The sequence below is a fragment of the Urocampus carinirostris genome, chromosome 1, assembly GCF_059441175.1.
Source record: "Urocampus carinirostris isolate Australia breed hairy pipefish chromosome 1, RoL_Ucar_1.0, whole genome shotgun sequence".
NCBI lineage: Eukaryota > Metazoa > Chordata > Actinopteri > Syngnathiformes > Syngnathidae > Urocampus > Urocampus carinirostris.
In genome coordinates, this window is record NC_142349.1 from 27,111,666 (window position 1) to 27,132,367 (window position 20,702).

General features: G+C 38.3%; 1 protein-coding gene across 1 annotated transcript in view; it reads right to left on the minus strand.

Annotated features, from left to right (window-relative positions):
* Nucleotides 1–20,702, minus strand: part of LOC148374127 (voltage-dependent T-type calcium channel subunit alpha-1I-like) — a 229,772-nt gene that overhangs the window by 79,414 nt on the left and 129,656 nt on the right. The window contains exons 5-6 of the mRNA XM_088332864.1: nucleotides 11,826–11,923; nucleotides 3,538–3,697 (exon numbers count right to left, since the gene is read on the minus strand). Of these exons, the coding sequence (XP_088188990.1) occupies nucleotides 3,538–3,697; nucleotides 11,826–11,923 (258 nt within the window). The remainder of the gene's footprint in view (nucleotides 1–3,537; nucleotides 3,698–11,825; nucleotides 11,924–20,702) is intronic.

Here is a 20,702-nt window from a genome sequence, read left to right on the forward strand (position 1 = left end):
TGGCTAACAGTGAGTTACTCCTGCTGTTTACTCGCGCTTTTAGCCCCAAAACCCCGACAGGTTAAGCAGTTGGGGAGATCCGCGAGAGGTGCCACCAGCATTCAGAGTCGCCATAGACGCCCGCCACACCGACATCCTCACATCATCTCTAGCCGCAGCTGGGGAAATATGCAGGAAGGGCCATGTGTGTGCCCAGAGTCTCCCTTGCACCATCCACCTTCACTGGGGCCGTACAGTAATTGTAAAAAAAAGCAAAGGTGTCTGGCCCAGCTACATTGTCCGATTCTAGTTTCAACCCAACTGTAATTGAGTAGTCCAACCTCTCGGGTGTATTGTTCTCCATTTTGGGCTTTTGATTTTTTTCCAAATGTGTAAAGTAGAGACACTTTAACAGTCTGCTTTGGAAATTACATTTCAACTCGATTGTTAAAAGGAGAATATTCAAATGGCACTATCAAGTAATTTCCAATTGAATATCCAATGGGGTTGTGGTTTGGACTAAGTACAGTACATGCTAAAAATGACAATTTATGGCAGGTTGACTGACATTTCTTTTTTGACCGTGGATTAAAAAAAAATGATTTATATGTAATAAATTGTCTTGTTCGAATTAAAAATGTATTTAGAATGAACAATACACCCAACACCTAAAGCACAGAGGAGCTATTGATTTGCCCCCATGTCTACTTGGCACATTACATAATACAAAAAATAAAAGAATACTCCCAAGTTGAAAATGAAAAAATACTTATACTGTGATACATATGAATACAATGATGACTTCAACAAAACTCCATTTTTAGAGGTGAGGGATAAAAGACTGATAAGTGTTAGACATGAATACAAAGCGGTAGAAGGTGTCAGATGGCAAAGTGATTGCAGCACTTGACTGTGACACTCCATTGTAGCCTCTTGGGGAGGAAACATTAGCTCTTTATTTAGCATAATAGCACTCAAGTGCTAAGCCACTAGCAACTTGCTAATTAAGCACTCAAGTGTGCTCTCACTTGTAGGTTTCTATTACATGCCAAATTAACACTTATCATCTCTTAATACCACAATGAACAAAAATGAGATGTTCTCAATGGTCAGCGAAAGTGTATGACCATAAAAAATTCTTGCCGGGAGGGAAGAAAATCTAACTTCAAACTAACAAAACAACAAGCCTCTTGAACCAAATGAGGCGCAACAAAAATGCACTCGTTCAAGTGACCTCATTAAGTTACTGAAGAGGTTTCACTTCAGTGAATTTCAGCACTTATCTTGAAGGATACAAAACAGACGTTTCTTTTACTCAGCATTTAACCATTACAGTACAATTATCATTAGTTCTCGATGTACAGGAACAACCAGAGAAGAGACAAAATACTATTAACATCTTGAATGCTAAGCCTAGTGATTTTTTTTGTTTTGGTGTTGCCGTGAAAAAAGGATCAGAAAGGGCTGTAATCAAAGCCTCAGATGCACAAGGTGAATGTCAGTGTGACACAGACCGGCGGCAACCGTGTTGGCATGTCATGCATTTGGAGGCTTGCAGCTGCAAACTAATCCTATTCTTAGACAGCAAGGACAAGGCAACACTTTGAGACTGAGACAACATAAACAAACATTGCCTTGGGAATACCTTTAAATTGATGAAAGGTTTTTGGGTAGTTGAGTACAATTAGTTTTTCCCAAAGACCTTTTTTTCCCCAGTTAGGCACATGATGTGTGGTGTACCTCCCTAAAATTGTGCAAATATGTTATAAAATTTCATAATTTAGTTTCAGAGTTGACCCATCTGGCTTGTTCCTTTTAGAGCTGTGATGTCACTGAAAGAACAAAACACTTTCAAAATGATGAAACCTAATAACACAACAAGTGAGGCGGCTCCAAAACAGACAGCAGTTGTAGTGAACAGCGATTGCATATCTCTTGCTGCTTGGGGGAATTGCAACTTTGCTTACCGTGTTGCCAGATGCTTTGTGACTGTTTTAACAAAGTTGCGTGTTTCAACCTCCAAAAGTTTACCTGCTGCCGCTACAGCATGCATTCCTTGTATGCCTTCTCATCCTTTTAGGTAGGCCATTGTGGCTTTTCATCGGTGTTTTTCCGCTGTTGCTGTTGTTATAATATTGTCGAGCTAGCTCCCTGTTAGCGTGCCGAGGGCTTCCTGGTTTGTTTTGCTCTCTGTTGGCGCTCGTTGGCTGCACACAGTGTGTTGCTTGTCCAGCTTTGCTGTGTCCCCTCCTTGGTTTATTCATTGTTTCCGTTTGTCGCCTTAGCCTGTTTTTCGTTGTTGGTACCCAATTAGCCTGGCTGCTCACTGCAGGTTTTTGGTTGGCCAGCCTTACATTTCTCAGCTGTGGCCCCCTTATGCCGATCAGTCCTGGTTAACCCCATTTAACTTTCCATGTGTTATTTTTGCCAGTTACCCCTCTTTTCGCTGCTTGCCTTTTGTTGAACCATTACTGTACACACCTGCAACACCACAGCAAGGCTTTTCCACAAAAACTACCAACACTTTGTTTCAAACACCCGTAATCCCTTTGACTAATTAATACATAAACCAATATGGTGAATGGCTTGCTGGCGTGCTGGTGTTACTCATATGTCATTACAGCTCAGTAAGGCAACGACGAGACAGGCCGTCTTCAAAATGTATTATCTCAGAAAGTAATTGGAATGTCCCTATTAAATATGTAGAGAATTTATTCCCCCAAAAAAGTACTATATCATCACATTTTGTAGGTTTTACACTTTGGGAATACCATTAAAGGCAACAACATTAACTTTAATCTGTTGCTGCTTTTTACAAGTGGTGGTAAAAGTTCATCAATGTTAATTTTTTACACATGTTTTTTTTTTTCAAAAACAGAAAACAACTAGGTTGGTTAGTTAGGTTAGTGTTTGAAAAATCACTAGCTGAGAGGCTTTGTTGGGGAAGGAATACGCCATCAGACATAAAACTGAAAATATATACCTTGTGACCTATTTTGCGTTTTTTAATTGTTGCTGCTAAATTTTATTGCACTAAAATTGTACTATTGTTACAATGCACTATTCATGTTCGTTTCATTATTATTCTGGCTACATTGCAATTTTGGTTTGGCAAATTTATTCTGAGGATTATATATTTTTTCTCTTTTTTATTATGATACATGTTTTACCCTAGAGTGCCATGTCTAATCTCGTTGCCTGTAATGTTTTACAACGTTGACATTCATGAAAATAAAGACAATTCAATTCAATTCTATTCAATTTCATTCAATTTTGTTCAAAAGCTAAGTTTGCATGAAAAAGGCTTTCTGCCTATTACGCTCTTTGGCCAGCTTATCGTTTTCGTTCTTGCATCAATCATGGCACTTAAGAAGTGTGAAAAAGAGTTTGGGAAGATGATGCAACCACAGTTGGTAAGTTCAAGTAGGGAGCTCGGCATGAATGTGAATTTCAATTCCACAGTCAGAAGCAGCAATTGATATTAGTGTATCATGTCTTCATGATATTGTACACCTTTTCCAAAGCGTTTAACTCAATTTGCGGCGAGGGTTATCTTACAAGGTGAAGTTGTCCTCCAGGTAACAGCGGTTCCGAAGCAGCCCCGCCCACAGCTGCACACCGATGATGCCGAAGATGAAGAAGACAAAGAAGCAGAGCAGGAGAACGTTGCCCAGCATGGGGAGAGTATCCAGCAGCAGGTTAACCAAGATCCGCATACCTGCAGGAGAATTATAACACAAATAATTTCTAAACATCACTGAGATAAACCAAATAAATACTAAGATAAAAAATTCTCTACATGTTGACCTGTGATCAGAATCAGTCATGCTAGCTTGGTATCTCATTACCCGCTAAGCCTGTTAAATGCATGTTTGACTTTGACAACCGCCAATGACTTTGAATGAATTAAATATGAAATATCATATTAGAGGAGGCACAGCGGCTGGGATCCAGGGATTGATTCCAGCTGCTGTGACGTTCCAGTGCGTAGTTTTCATGTTGTCCCCGTGCCTGTGTGGGTTTCCTCTGTTTTCCTCCCACATTCCAAAAACATGCATGTCAGGCCGGTCCAAATTGTGCCTAGGTGTGATTAGGCGAAATAGATGTCTGTCATTGTGTATACTGTGACTGGCAGGCAACCAGTTCAGGGTGTCCCCTTCCCACTGCTTGAAGTTTGCTGGGATGGGCTCCAGCACTCCCGGGACCCTAGTGAGGATAAGCTGTGCAGATAATAGATAAATGGATATCATATTAGAAATGTGATTATTACTGAAACATGTTTTGCTCTCATGACTTGATTGTGGCAGTATGGTGAGATGGACTAAAATTTGAGGTTAACAGACTGTCTTCCACATGACATGATAAAAATGTTCTATTTGGATTCAACCAGATGATTGGTGCTGTACAACAGTGGTCTGCAACATTTTCTATATCATGGTCCAAAATTACTAATAATAATGATAATTATAACAACAATAACATTCATCATAATCATGACATTAATAGTAATAATAATAATCATCATAATCATGACATTGATAAGCTTAGATCCACTGTGTATTCACTAGCCCACCACAGATATAGGTAACATGTGGGAAAAGGCTTTACAATTTATCTCACACTATTTTTACCTACGGTACCATGTGGTTTTGGCGGAATACCTTCCCATAATGCTCCATTACAACATTGTAGAACCTGGCACTATGAGTAGAAATAGTGAAAATCTAATTTCGATTTCTTCTATCTTTCACGATTCCAGTTCCTAGTGGCAAGCACTCTCACTGTCGTGATTGTTAACATTGCACCCAATGCTGAGCATATGTAGTCAGCGGCAATTGATGACTGAACACTCATTACTCACATACCGTAATGCGCACTCAAACATTGAATTTCTTTCTAGATAAATACAAGGCCTTAATCAAAGAATAAATGTGTTAAAAACAAAAACATTGGTAATTGTTTTTCTTTCCGACAATGGCTCTGCAGATGCTGTACAGTGCTGAACGATAGAAATCAGCAAATGTTTACTCTTGAGAAACTAAAGTATACTCTGAGTGTCTTATCCAAAAGCTGTCTGAATGATTTATTGTTTATAAAAATTCTTCAGAAAAAATTGATTTGCTGTTACTTAATCAATTATTTGTTGCACTTCTCATCAAGTGCATTACATTGCACCAAAATGTGACAAAGTTCCATGACCCTAGACATAACTTTTAACAAAATGTTTACATTTTCTCAATCACAAACTTCAATCCAGATTATCCTCTGAATTGAGATTTCTACAAAGGGGTATCAATCGAGATGTACCAGCTATGTTAGTTCAGAATTTAAAGATAACGGCTTCTCCAAAGGAGGCGGAAAACAAAAGATCCAATGCTGAGAGTTGCAGATTTGACAGAAACGTTCTGGCATAGAAACAAAATCCACAAACACGGGTGGCAAGCCGACAAGGACTTTCTCCTGACAAGAGTTAGCTTAAATAGATACAATCTTTTTCCCTACCAAGATGATGACCTTATACACGGTGCATGAATCTTTTCACAGCATTAACATGGTGAAAGGTATCAGTGGCATTTGATGACCGCAGGGGGACGAAATGAAATCCACTGATAAGATCAAAGCCAACTCATGCAGCCACGTGGCGTGATTACATATTTGCTCAATGAGGGATACTTTTGCCAATGTTGTTCTCTTAACTGTTGATAACCTAAATCAGCGGTCTCCAACTTGCTGGGAGACCAAGGTGCCTCCTCAGGACAACTGTGGTGCCCATCGAAATATTCTGAAAACAGCTCACCAGTGCTTGGTCATTGTTATTTTCTAGTAAACATAATTTTTATTGGTTGATTGAGTCTATTCAACCCTACTTCCAATAATAAAACTGGTAACAATATAGTAATGACATGTAGAAAGACTCTGCAGCTTATTGTGAGAACAGTGGAGAAAGTCATTGGTGTCCCCCTCATGCCCTTTCTAGACATCTGCAACTCTCGCCTCCTGCGTGAATCCACCGATCTCACAGCTTCTACAACATGTTGCCATTAGGGAAAAGACTGCAGAGTCTCAGAGCCAAAACCAGCAGGCCAAAGAACAGCTTCTTCTGTCAGGCTATCAGGACTCAGAACTCTCTACCTTCCCTATCACCTCCCACTCCTCTGCCTTCTGCTAATTCAATGCAAAACTGCTCTATTTAAGTTCCGGCTGTACTTTTTTTTTTTCTTTTCTTATATGAATACTTTTTCTTTTTTTCCTTTTTTTTGTTTACCTTGCTGCTATTTTTTGTGTTGTGCATGTAGCATATTTAACAATAAAGTTGAAAGTATGTAAGTTGTTAGTTTAAGAAATGCACATCAGACTGGGTGTGTCACGGACCAGGAACTGAGATGGGACCCAATAGAACGAGAACAGGACTTGCATCCACAATCCGATGATCGTCGGTCACGGGTAGCAGATAGCAGGAACGCGGAAGTGGCCCTTCCGTGTCAAGCGAGGGTAGTCGTTGACAGCGAGAAAAACAGGTCGATGGCGGGGGCGGAGGAGCAAAACATAAACGAGTCCAGAAAAGAGGTCGGCAACAGATATCTGACAGGAAACAGGCCAGGATAGAGTCGTAGAGTACAAAAGCTTGCCTAGCTGTAAGCATAGGTTCGCAGACATTCTGACGAGTTCTTTCTGGAAGACGGAAGTTTAAACAGAGTCCAACAGCCAATCAGGGTCCGTGGCTGTTGGCGCCAACGGGGCAGCCACAGGTGCCCCGCATCAGTAATTATGGCAGAGTGCCCTTTGCTAAAATTTTTACCAAAAAGTTGTTCCCGGCTTAAAAAAGGTTGGAGACCCATGTTCTAAACGGACCATGTTCCTAATAGCCAGCACATTTAGTCTTAATCTTTATTTGTCACTGGCATTGACATTTTTTTTGGGTGCAAATTCTCTCAAAATAGCAAATTAATCTTTTGGAGAAACACAGAGTTAAAAAACACAAGGTAATTACATATAAACAAATAGAATCAATATCCCAAACTTTCTATGACAAGCGATTGAGAGAAGATTCGGCGTGTTTGCAGTCATTAGCATGGGCGTGACGGTTGTCTTTGATCAATGTGTGTTTGTGTTTTTCGGGGGCGTGCTGTGATTAGTGAGTAATAGCTCAACGGTGGGCTAATGTGGCAGTGCCACAACAGCGCGTTTCTTCTACAGAGGCCGTAAGTGACGGCTGAGAAGCTGAGAAATCAGATCATTCCGCCGATGACTCACAATGTGACAATGTTCAGTGCAGGAACCCATTGGTCTGGTACCAAACACATGCGTATAATGTCGAAACAATTAGAGAAGATCTCAATGTTAAAATCAGCTGAATCGACTATTTGGAGCTGCTGACATTTTAAAATGCCAATTACTCCTAACACAGTCAATTTGTCATTGTTTTTCTTGTCATTCAATTGTCATTTATCAAATGAAGCTTTTTGAAAAACGTAGTTAACGAGAAGTACTTAAAGGTAAAGTATCACCAACACGTTTTGTAAAAATCATTTAGACTCCAGAGCTTTCTTTGAATATTTGAAAGTTCTGACTACCAGTCTAGTCTGTGAACACACCACAATAAATTATGCTAGCTTATTACTCATTACCTGCCAACCTTGGCAGTATGATAAGATTAGGGAGTAAGACCCAACAGAGGAAAAATTATAGAGCTCTGATAAAGGAATGCTTTCAATAATAAATAAAAATAATCAAGCAACCTGACCTGACTGTTTATACCTGATTGGGCTAACATCAAATGCGTATAAATAATTTATGTATATATATATATATATATATATATATATTTCTTTTTTTTTTTCAATATCTTACATTTATCATATTTTCAAACAAGACAGATATTTTGCCTAGAATATTTGCCTAGCACAGAAGACAACTGGTCTTGTTGTGCCTTGGGAAGGAATAGGAATTTGGGTGAGAATTCTCTCCAACTAAAAAAACTTTTACTTTTATAATAAAATGCATACATGTAAGATATCATCCTTTGATGACTCAAGTTTATTGTGAAATGGCTTAAATTCATTTGATAAGGAATGTTTTACAGCATGAGGCATGATAATAATGTTTTCCTCTGACAATGTCTTTGCAAAATTTCTAGTCATATGCATAAATAACACAGTCCGTCAGTGTGTGTACGTGTATTGGTCTGATGGTGGCCAGAGGCTAATCTAAATGTGTTTGTTCCCAAAGGGGCTTGTCATTAGACCGTAGTTCCATTAGTCCTAATTGGGCAAGGAGCGGGTGCACACGAGAAACGGCACACTGGAATGAGGCACGGCCTGGAGGGCCGCTAAAAAGTGGCACGAGACAAAGAAATGAGGCAAAGGGAAACTGAAACACAATCTTTGGGAGAACAACATTAACAACAGCGTGAAAAACACAGCATTTTTTACGTTTATCCTTAATTTCTGAATCATATATTTGATTCTTTTTTACTGAAAGCTCCTATGGTTTTTCGCATGGCACCTATTTCACGATCAAACAAACCTGAAATCACTAGCTGTAGAGGGAGCACTACAAAGGGACTATTATGTGACATTTTGTCAAAGGGGGGTTACAAATTGAAGTGTGTGAGCCGTGAGGTTGAACAACGCACACCAGGGAAAGGAAAAAATCCAACAAAATACACAAAAAATAAACTCTGGAGCCCTCCCGTTTCCTTCTTTTTAATGGGATCACGACTGGAGGATGGAATCAGGTTAAACAAATTAATTACACACAGAGTCAGTTGGAACTAAGAGCAACTTTTTTGATTGCAATAAAAAATATTATTTCTGCATATAAGCTAATCATTGATAGATAGATAGATAGATAGATAGATAGATAGATAGATAGATAGATAGATAGATAGATAGATAGATAGATAGATAGATAGATAGATAGATAGATAGATAGATAGATAGATAGATAGATAGATAGATAGATAGATAGATAGATAGATAGATAGATAGATAGGATAGATACTTTATTCATCCCCGCAGGGAAATTCACACTACCAGCAGTATCCTTGTGTTGAAAATAAAACGATAATAAAGTAAAAGGAATATAATACATAAATACCCAATGTAACGTGTTGATATAGATTATTTAGATAGTGCTACATAAAATACACACTGTGATAAAAATGCGGTAATATGCAATGTGGGGGTGTGGTTTAATGTGGGCTTTTAGTCCCCCAGGTGGAGTTAAAGAGCCTCATGGCATGAGGAAGAAATGATCTCCTCAGTCTGTCCGTGGAACAAGACTGTGACAGCAGTCTCTCGCTAAAGCTGCTCTTCCGTTTGGAGATGATGCTGTGTAGTGGATGTGATGAATTGTCCATGATTGACTGCAGCTTTTTCAGTGCCCGTCTCTAAGCTACTGTTGTCAGGCTGTCCTGCTCTGTGCCCACAACAGATCTCGCTTTCCTCACCAGTTTATTAAGTTGAGAGGTATCCTTCTTCTTGCTGCTGCCTCCCCAACACGCTGCCGCATAGAATAGGGCGCTTGCCACAACAGTCTCATAAAACATTTGTAGGAGCTTTTTGTAGATGCAGAAGGACGACAGCCTTCTGAGGACGTAAAGTCGGCGTTGACCTTTCCTGTGTTGGCAGTCCAGTCCAGTTTATTGTCCAGCTGCACGCCCAGGTATTTATAGGTCTGGACCAATTCTACACATTCTCCTTTGATAGTTACAGGAACCGGGTGAGTTCTAGTTCTCCTGAAGTCCACCACCATCTCCCTGGTTTTGGTGGTGTTCAGGTGCAGGTGGTTAGCATCGCTCCATTGGACAAAGTCCTGAATCAATTTCCCGTACTCCTCCTCCTGCCCACTTCTGATACATCCCACAATAGCAGTGTCATCAGCAAACTTCTGCACGTGGCAGGACTCAGAGTTGTACTGAAAGTCCGACGTATACAGCGTGAATAGGAACGGAGAGAGCACGGTCCCCTGCGGCGATCCTGTGCTGCTAACCACAGTGTCCGATGTACAGCCCCCAGTGAAATTGGCAGAACTACATGCTTTTTTAATTTAATGGCATTGTAGAGTGTAGAACTTGCTCGATATCCAACTTTGGCTCTGGATGACAATTTACAGAGAACTATTTCAAATTCTATGGTTTATTGTCAGGGATAGACATTATTAAAACTATTTAGTGGCTTTATTTGCACGGATAAAATACATGTATATAGTTTAATTCGACATGATGGTAAGGGGAACAAAGAACTCACGCCCTTCTTGGCTGAGGTCCCGAACAGAGAGAGAGATTGTTTATTAACATCAGAGGAATCAGTACAGGCAAGAACACGATTTCAAAATAAAATAATACAAGATTGATAAAAGTACAAGAGATATAATTACACTCATTGTTGAAACGTTACTTTATGTGTGTGTTTGTATGAGAAACATTGTTTTTATATTTAGTAATATAAAAACAAGCTAATTACCTTGAGACAGAAAATCAAAAGTTTTACATTGAAAACCTGACATTTAGGTATTTTGTTTTTATGAGTAATGAATTTGTTACTATTGGTCAAGTGCAAGAAGATTTCATGGAATTTCTGAAAGTTGAAACCACAAAATTGAGTGATGTCTTCTTCCCTTATTTTGAGTGTCTACTAAAGTTTAAACTTAATACTGATTGAAGAAAAATCAACTTGATTTTTGACTACCTGAATGTTTATTTTTCCCAATTGTTTGTCTCAAAATTTACACTTTAGTTATAGATGGCCCAGTCGACCATTTAAACATCTACTCCACAATAAAATTATGATGGCTTCCAGATTTTATACAGAACACTTGCCATAGAAAAAAGGGGAATAAAGGCCAACCAGGGGAATCCAAACTATGGCCTGTTATGTAGCCCGTTTTTTTTTTAGCACACTGATTAGTTTATCGTTTATTATAAACTCAAAATAAGGAAAGAACACATCATGCATTTTTAAAATTCAAGGAGAACAGAAGATGACTGTACAAAAGTCCTCAAGATACAAAAGTTCTGATCTGTTGTAAAGGTTTTCCCCTCGGCCTTTTCTCTTTATTAACATTTCTAGATTAAAAAAAAGCAGATACAGTGTGTGGATATCAGAGATCAGCAACATCATTGGCAAATAATAACAATGATGTAAAACATTGCAAAATAGTCAAAATAATGAATGACCCGGGCACCCTATCCAATCTTATAGGCAGGTGTCCAATATTAGAAACAAAAACAAGCAGATTATATCTATTAAGACATGATAATTATTATACTTTGTCCGAAAAACTTAAGCCACCCTGAACAAGCAAACAAAACTGTTAAGAAAATATATCTTGCTAGTTGTACTGAAAAAGTGGAACTCATATATGTCGACTTATTTGATATTTTCTGTTGCACTCATTTTCACGATTAGTACAACTAAAACCCTTCTCCAATATAATTTTGCTTATTTATCCTGACTTTCTTTTATAGTATTTTTCTCTTTTGAGTAGTTATTACATGCCATAGTAACAAACGTCTTGTGTCATTTTGAGTGCCAGTCTAATCTCGTTGAAAACAATGTTTAACATATCATGTATTAAAGACAAGTGCATTTAACATAGTCTGCTAAGCTTAAAGTTTTAAGACCAGTGTCGACCAATTGTTACTGTACATGATCAATAAAAGAGATATAACATTAATTTGATAAAGCTGAACTCAGGGTCTCTCTACAGTTTTTGATTAAGGACAGCATGAATGTTTAACGTCTCCCATTGAAAACAGCCAGCTTATGAATTGATCTTATCATGCATGCAAACGGGTGCCAAAACACACAAACAGCATTGAATAGATTAAAAGTTGCCCTTACTTGGCACTCTGTTGATGGCTTTCAGGGGACGGAGGACTCTCACTGTCCTAATGGCTGACAGGTTGATGTTCTGCAAATCCAGGGAGTATTCTACCATTCTGGGGACATAAAACAAGTGAGAGAAAGAAGAAGACTTTAATCTGCCTGTTGTCAAAACAGACAAGCATGGCTTCAGGGGTACCAAAGATCCCTGGTTGACTTTTTGCCTCAGTGGTCATTCTTTTCATCTAATCTCACCATTCCCTGAAGTGTTGGATATCAGGAGGAGACCAGAGGCAGGGAAAGCAAATTACGTGGAATGAGTCGAAAATGAGAATAGGAGCAGAAAAAGAGGAAGTTTCATATTCCAAGTGTTGCCCACAGGATGCTATGGCTCACTTAAAGGCTGGCATCTGTTAACAAGTGTCTGCAGCTCAGCAGCAAAACCACTTCCCCAGTTTGATAGGTGTTCAATGTGTATTTTTGGAGAAAGTTGGGTTTGATGGACGCTTTGTCAATTGTTATTGCCAGAAAAGATATGAACTCTCATTTAGATAGCATGTCCATGAGAATGGTTGTAAATTACGCCAGCCATGTGATCCACTGACAAAGTTGTCAATTTAAAGTCAGCTTCAAACTTTTTTTCTTTCATGTGCTCATATTAGTCTAAAAACAACATTACGTTTTGGGAAATATCATCGTTGTCATGTAAATAAAAGCAGGTCTAGAATTGTGTTTGTTCATTATGTAAATCATTTATCAATGTTTTATTAGACAGCTACTGAATGATTATTTTTTTTTCAATTCATTCTTTTGAAAAAGAAAAAAAACAACAACATAACAATATGGGAGATATGCTTTTTTTTACAGAAAAAACATGACTTAATCGATTTGACATAACACACTGTGACGTTCGTATGATAAGCGGTGATTGGTCAAAAATACCAGAACAAAAAGTGATGAACATGAGTAAACAATAAATAACAAGTAATACAAAATAATGCAAAGAAAAAAAATGCAGAATATATGTCCATATTTAATAATAAGAAAATGCAAGGGAATTTCATGTAAAAAAAAAAAGCAAAAATGTTTATGCACAAAAATACCAAAATAAATATTAAGTGTATTTAATACAATTTCTTTCAGAATTATACTGATATAGTAGTATTGGGTACTCATTAATACCACATATGGATACCATTAGTACATACAATTCCATTTGATCTGCCAAAAGTGATTGATATTGATAATAAATTACCTTTAAACCCCAGGAAGACATGTTTCCCTAATATGCACTAATTTCAAAGGGTATTAATTAGAATGAAGCCTTTCAAGCAGCCTTTCCAGCAGCTCCCCTGTTATCTCGCACTGTTTGTGATTGATTGTTTTATTTTCTGCTTCTATCTCCGGTGTTTTTTGCCCCGTTTGAGAACTAGACCTTGGATTACTTTCTATTCCATGGACATGGGTTTTAACGCTCAAAAATGCGTTTATTTGAGGAATGAACTCCTTGCCCTGAAGAATGCTCGTGCCGGCGTGATGTGGCGGCCTATCGTGGATGGAGAGCCAGAGCTAGCTAAGCGGTTATAAGTCTTTGGTACCATCCGGAATCATGGTAAATGTGAACTCTATACCAAATAAGACCGACGAACTGGCTGTGCTGGTAAAAAACATCAAAGCGCACAGGGATTGCAGTTGCTGTGTTTTACGGAAACGTGGCTCAAGTTTAGCGTCCCGGACACTAACGTGTAGCCACCCGGAGCTACCCGGACCGGAGCTAACCGGAGCTAACCGGCTTCAGCGCTGTTAGACAGAGACATGAAAGCCAGCGGAAGAGATGGACTCGCTAACGCGAGGTGGTGTAACCCTGGGCACAAAGATTTCCATCTGCTGCAGGGACGTCGAACTTTTGGACTAGCGCGACGTCATCCACTCCGTGGCTAAACTACAACACAAGCACCTCGAGGACATCATGTTAATCTGTTAATAAACAACATGGGAGACTGCTGGAAGTGTGAATTTCCCTGAGGGAATGAATAAAGTATCTATCTATCTATCTATCTATCTATCTATCTATCTATCTATCTATCTATCTATCTATCTATCTATCTATCTATCTATCTATCTATCTATCTATCTATCTATCTATCTATCTATCTATCTATCTATCTATCTATCTATCTATCTATCTATCTATCTATCTATCTATCTATCTATCTATCTATCTATCTATCTATCTATCTATCTATCTATCTATCTATCTATCTATCTATCTATCTATCTATCTATCTATCTATCTATCTATCTATCTATCTATCTATCTATCTATCTATCTATCTATCTATCCATCTATTATTCTCAATTGATATATGGCCGAAGAAAGCATTCCACATATATGACATCGGCTGCACTCACAAGTTTTACAAAAGGCTGGTCATAAGCATTAATATCAATACTATCCTAAGACACAGCAATTCAATTCAGCGTCAAATTGTTCTTCCTCAATTGTCTTTACTAATACAACTTACCACTCTGTGTCTGGCACTACAAAATTTGGATTGCAGCAACGGTACCTAAGATCGGCCGCCCTTGAGAAAAAAAGCCACCAGTTGTGCCAGCCCACTTGGGCTACGTCTTGTAAATTGCTGTGTGAGACCCTTGAGCTCATCTGCGCAAAACATAGCTGCGCCTGGAGCTACGTCAGCATGACACCGGCAGCATTGCCGAGCCGACAATTGGGCTGACATCACCCAAGGGCTTTACAAAACTCAACGACCCGTCATGCTGCACGAGAGGGAAGATTTTTACATTGACTCCTCAACTTGACTGCAGCTCAAACTTCAGTTAGCGGGGTTACAACAAGGGTTGTGTTGTTGTAGCCCGCAGCTGACAGGCAGCCGTTTAAGCTGCTAATTGTATCCCCTAGCAAGCAGGCGGGCCCCAGAGCTGGTGCGACCTATTGCCTTGAAACCTCTCGGATTTACATGTACTTGAATGTATTTCATAGTGAATCACTGCAGCTCATTTCGAATATTAAATCTCACTTCTTTAACCTCTTAACTCTCCTGTAAAATTTGCCTAAAAACCCAATCCAAGACGCACCCAAAATAGATTGAATGCTGTTCTTCAACCTTTCGAAGAATATGGAAGGTTTTTTTCTCTTTGGAAAGGTAAGACTGTGAAATTTTGTCTCAAATTAAAACAATCACTGCAAGCGGTACTAACATTGAGTTGTTTGAGTTAGAACACAGAGAGGTAGAAGGTTTTAATTCTCGCCTGAACTGTTTTTTAGAAATAAAATACCCGCAGAACAGTGTTGTATGGGCGTCTTAGCCGGGAAACAGGTGAGACAATAGCTTGAAGCCTTACCTGGTGCCTTGTTAAATCTGATTACACTCTGAAAAACTAAAAGTTGTAATTTACACATTTCTCCAAGGGTAGGTGTAGGTGTTTCCAAAAGGGGCCATTTGGAAACGACCCGATTTCAACACTCAAATCTTTGCAATTTGTAATTTACTTCGGCCATTGTCTATACATTGTGGAAGAGTTGATAATGTTTGAATTCTCTCTCCAGAAGTCAGTCAATAATTTTACACACCTGCGCATAAACATGGTGACTAAGAAATAATCCAACCATTGTTTCAATTATCATTTGAATCCGTCACTATTGGCTAAAGTTATTTGGAGGTGAAAGAAGCAGGTCCTTTTTAGCATCTACAGGCCCATATACTGTAGATTAATATAACATCCTAACCAAGGGAGTAACTATACAACTGTTTCTGGCGAGAGGGAATATCAACTGGAGGGAAGTGAACGTTTGACTTCCGCTCTCTCACGGGTATCGGTTTGTAAAACACAGGTTACTTGCTGTCGTCGCCTCTAACGCAACATAGTCATATAGAAGTAGCATATTGTGTCTTGATTTTACCAAAGCAATAAGACATAGTGTGATTCATTATTAATGTAATGAAATTGAGGTGGTATACTATGACAGAGTAATCACATGGTGGATCATTCTCCACGGAATGCACTGTATCCAACTATATATGGCTAAAATAGATACATAAACCGTTTGTAGCACTCACTGTAAGGCTAATACAAGGTTTTTTTTTTGTGGCTCCAGAAAAATTCGTTTTTTTTTTTTATCTAATATGGCTCTTTCAAGATTCTGTGTCGAAAAGAAAGATCTGATTTAGATTTGAATTTAGATTTGAAGTAATGTTAATTGCTATTCAAACATTACAGTGGCACTCATGACACCATGTACAGTCTGAAATAATTTCCAGCACAGTGGTTCATTTTACATCATAGGTCCCTGCATCATAATGAACTCGAGCCTTTCATGCTTATCGTATATCACTCACATCAATAAAACATCCTCATTCAACCTTCTCCTGACCTACAACAGCCTTCATAACCACGCCCTTTGCTATCTCTCTGACCTTCTGCGGTCTCAATGCCTTCCCTCCCCCTTTGTACCTATCACTCATGCAAAGTACCAAACCTGTCTTGTAAACTTGCTTTGCTTATTAAAACTTCCACAACACACGATTAAAGTTCGTTATTAGCATTTGAAGTGCTCCCCGTGTGAATGTGTCGACATCCAAGCGCCCGTGCTGCACCAAAAGAGAAGCTTAAGTGTTGTTTTTGATTCAACCTTTTCCTCCGATTTCTAATAAGAGCCTATCTGTGCTCATCTAATAAGATTCAAGAACACGAGATCCCAAAGAAAGTCTAAAAGACCCGAAGGGGGTTGTTTAACAAAGAACAATGTGCCCGACTTCTCCTGTTGAGCTTGGTGGCGAAGAAGTGAGTATGTTTTATGCCACACAGATGAATTGTACCAGTGACATAATATGAAATACCCCCAAACATGATTCACTGTCGCATGGATTAGTGATCCCATTGAATGTGGGCTACATTTGAATTGGAATTGAACTGCAGTTTTGCCAAAGACTGCAATCATTTGACTGCTTGTTGAGTGTTTGTGATGTGTGTCAAAAACATGCATCAATCAGAACAGTGTGAAAAAGTAATTAGTGGCTGGCCTTAGGCGAGGTATACATGCGTTCCTTTATTATTACGAGTGTATGTTTATAATGTTATGAAAAAATCCCTTGGAGAACCCTTCAACGGGAAAGACTTAAGGAGAAGATGCTGCTTTGACATGGAAGAGGAACCCTTAAGACTCAAAACATCAAAGCCACAGAGACATACAGTAACTGTCAAATTAGCACTAGGCTTGCTAGATGGTTTTCATTTAAGTTGATCTTCCCATGTGAACAAAACGCTTTTCCTCCATAATTTGTATATGTAGGCTATACTCTTTCCAAGGAAACACAATTTATTGTGGGACAACACTCTAAAAGAATCAGTGATAGGCGAAAGTAGAAACTTAATTTTTTGGACCCAGAGGATTTTTTTTACTTTCTTAAAATAAAGTGCAATTGCACCTTCACTACACCAGTGTGCTGCGGCGTTCTTATTGGCAGAGTGTTTTGTTTACATTTAGCCTCCACACACTGCATTAAGCACAGAGTATTAGTGTGGAGTATGAAGTGTAAACATTATTTAAAAATTGTTATTTTGCCTGTCAGTCTTTTGGTTTGTTTGGGGTGTTGTTTTTTTTTTCTTTTTTGTACGGAAAACTGTGACGACATAACAATTCACTGCAACCACATAGGGAGACGAGCAAAGAACATTTTGCTTGCTATGTTAAACATGTTGGCAGCAGAAAGCATAAACCCAAATAAATTAAGTTGTCACTCAAAGACATCACAACCCAATGACGCTGATAAGATACTTGTAGGAATAATTGCTTTGAATTATTTTTGGGTTCAGAATCTAATTCGGTGGTGACCAAGTTGACCAGCTTTTCGAAATAAAGTTCTCCAATTGATTGATTGAATAATAGGGAAGTTTCATCCGGAAACACAACAAAATCCGTCTGTAACATGAGTCATGATGACACAGAAATGCAAATCATTAATCTTTTGATGACAAATAAACACTTTAGGGGTTCAAATCTTTAATTTACAGCCAGAGAGTCTGGTCGCTTCCTGTAGGTGGAGAAAACGCCTTTGTCCGTGAGCACTGGTTTATGGAATTGAATACTCCCAGCAGAAATCAAATTAGGAAAAAAGGGAAGGGAAAAGGTCTTGTGTGATGGATTGTGAGTCTTTTGAGGTTCTTCCTTGTGTTGTAAGTCCGTGGCTATAAAAAGTTAGGGGAAATGTAATTGTTGCAATGTATTCCCTCTACATGTTTTTCTTTTTTCTCCTGTGGAAATGTACCAAAAGGCGTAGATTGAATTAAATTTGGATTGGTATGGACGAGCTAACGTGTTACCACCAATGTTGAGCAATCATTGTTTTGTTAAGCAAATATATATATTTAAAAAAAAAAAGTTCCTTTTTTTCTCGGGTTGGGTGTCAGAACATTATTGACCAACACTGGTAGAATACAGAAAAAAAAGTATGATGCAAATCATTGAACTAGCGGAACTTGACCCGCGTTATCGCAAGGGTTCACTGAAGTTGCATAGAACAGGAAAAACAAACAAACAGAGACATAATGTAAAACGTTAAACATTGCATTCGATTGAAAAAAATTGGTTGAAAACAATGAAAGGGATCGTGTGTATGATTTTGTGATTAAAAAAAAAAAAAACATAAAAAGAAAAAGAAAAACCTAACTTAAAATATAAGCAAAAATACATGTACTATCCTATAAACATGCGTTTTTAAAAATAGTCCTGGGTTGAAAAGTGTCCTCCATCTTGCTGCCCTATGTTCTTTGGGTACCCAAGAACCATAAAACCTTAAAAGAGGCTGGCCCCCAAAAAATAAAAGACACATTGTGCGGTTCAGTCACTTTTTTTCTCTGTAGTTTGTATTTTTCCTTGTGCTTGAAGCACAATGAAAAAATCTAATATTTTTAAGGGAAATAAATAAAGACTTGCTGTTGTTCACAATGTGCTTATAATTGTGCTTATTGTAACTGCCAAAATACTGGCAGTTTCAATTTTAAAAAACAGATATAATTTTAAGAGGATGAATATTCGACAAATATTTCCTTTCTGTACTGAACCGTGAGTTAAGGTTCCAATTGCCTCTGTAATTTATTAGACCCTCCCTAAAATATGCATGCTCTGCATACTAGCTGAGAAAGTGCACATTGAAATGAAAACCGTATTCAATTCGAGTTAGTCCCATACTTTTATTGTATGAGCCAGGCTACTGTGGGATTTTCTGTATCTTAGGGCATAAACCTATTTAACGAAGGAAATCAAAAGCGTGAGATGCTCGCCTGAAATAAAAGAGATAATAGCGGACTGTCGACTGAGATTTAGCCTGGGGGCGCTGGTAGCGCCCTGAGTAATTAGCATTGAGGCTAATCTAGAGAAGTGTGCAAGTGAAATGAAGGCACGAAAGGACAAGCTTTCTATACCAAAGACATGTGTGCAAAATTTAACAAAGCCAGGTTAAAGCTGCAAAACTAATTGAGCAATTGAGTTGTTAGTCAAGTAATTTTGTGTACCTTCCAACACTCACAGAAATACTTGGAGCGATTGAGTATCCACTCAAAAGAAATATTTCCAATTCAAATCAAAACGAATGTCCCGTCACCGTAGCAGACTCTACCTACTCTGCTGTTTGACTGTTACTAGTCCATCACATTAAAATCTGTCAACTTTGGCAACTTTGACACATTTACAACGGTTTTCAAAGCAGATGCATCATAATCACTCAGAAGTGTGTTGTTCAAGGGTGTTACTCCATATTGAGAAGCCATTTTAGAGTAATTGGTGTGTGGTAGTGTTTCTTTTGAAATTTTTCTTTTTTATTTATTCAATCACAAATGGAACAACAACATTAAGCGTTTTGTCTAAACATTGGACGATCGCTGCTTGAAAAGCATTGTTAAGTCAAGTCTAATTTATTTGTATAGCCCTTAATCACAATACATGACATACCGTCATTACAATCTTCCCTGATTTGAAACATACATAAGGATAAGGAAAAACTGAAAAACCTCAGCATGAGGACCATTAAGAGAACATGATAAATGACCACACATGGTGTAATTCCCCTTCCTGGATGACCAGGCTGGAATGGATGTTGCACGGAAATCAACAGACAATACATAGTCAACAGCAACACTAAATATAAGTGCCATATTTCACGCACTATATTGTGCGAACCCCAATAATAGTCCTTTTTCATATGATTATTATACATAAGGCGCAACGGACTGTACGGCACATGAATTTGAGACTAAAGTAAGAGCTACCGTGTAACCGTTAGACACTCACATTTATAATCAGGGTTGGGTAGGGTTACTTTAACTTGATTACTTTCAATTACTTTTGGATTACTTCAATACCAAATATGCCAATAAAAGACAAAAGAAACTAAATATGAATAAACTGACTAAATTTTGTGCAGGCTTGGGGAGTAACGGAATACATAGAACGGCAAAAATGATGTTGGCAAGCTGTTTGGATTTATTTTCATTTTGTTTCTGTCGCATTTTATGTTATTGTTGCCGGAGATCAAAGAGATCAAAGCCAGGAGAGAAAGCTTACCACGTGTTGTGAGTCATAATTGTATTCATATTTAGTTTCCTTTGTCTTTTATTAGCATATTTGGTATTGGAGTACAGTAATCCAAAAGTAATTGAAAGTAATCAAGTTAAAGTAACCCTACTCGACCCTGTTTATAATGCAATGAATGATCAGTTGTTCTGCACCACTATTTGAAGCACAAAATATCATTTGTATTGGGAATCAAACCCTTATCGCGGCATTGAGGGCACATACACTTTATCACAACATCACAAGTAAGTAGTACAGGTGACATGCGAAAAGGCATCAGAGCTTATCTCATTATGACACTA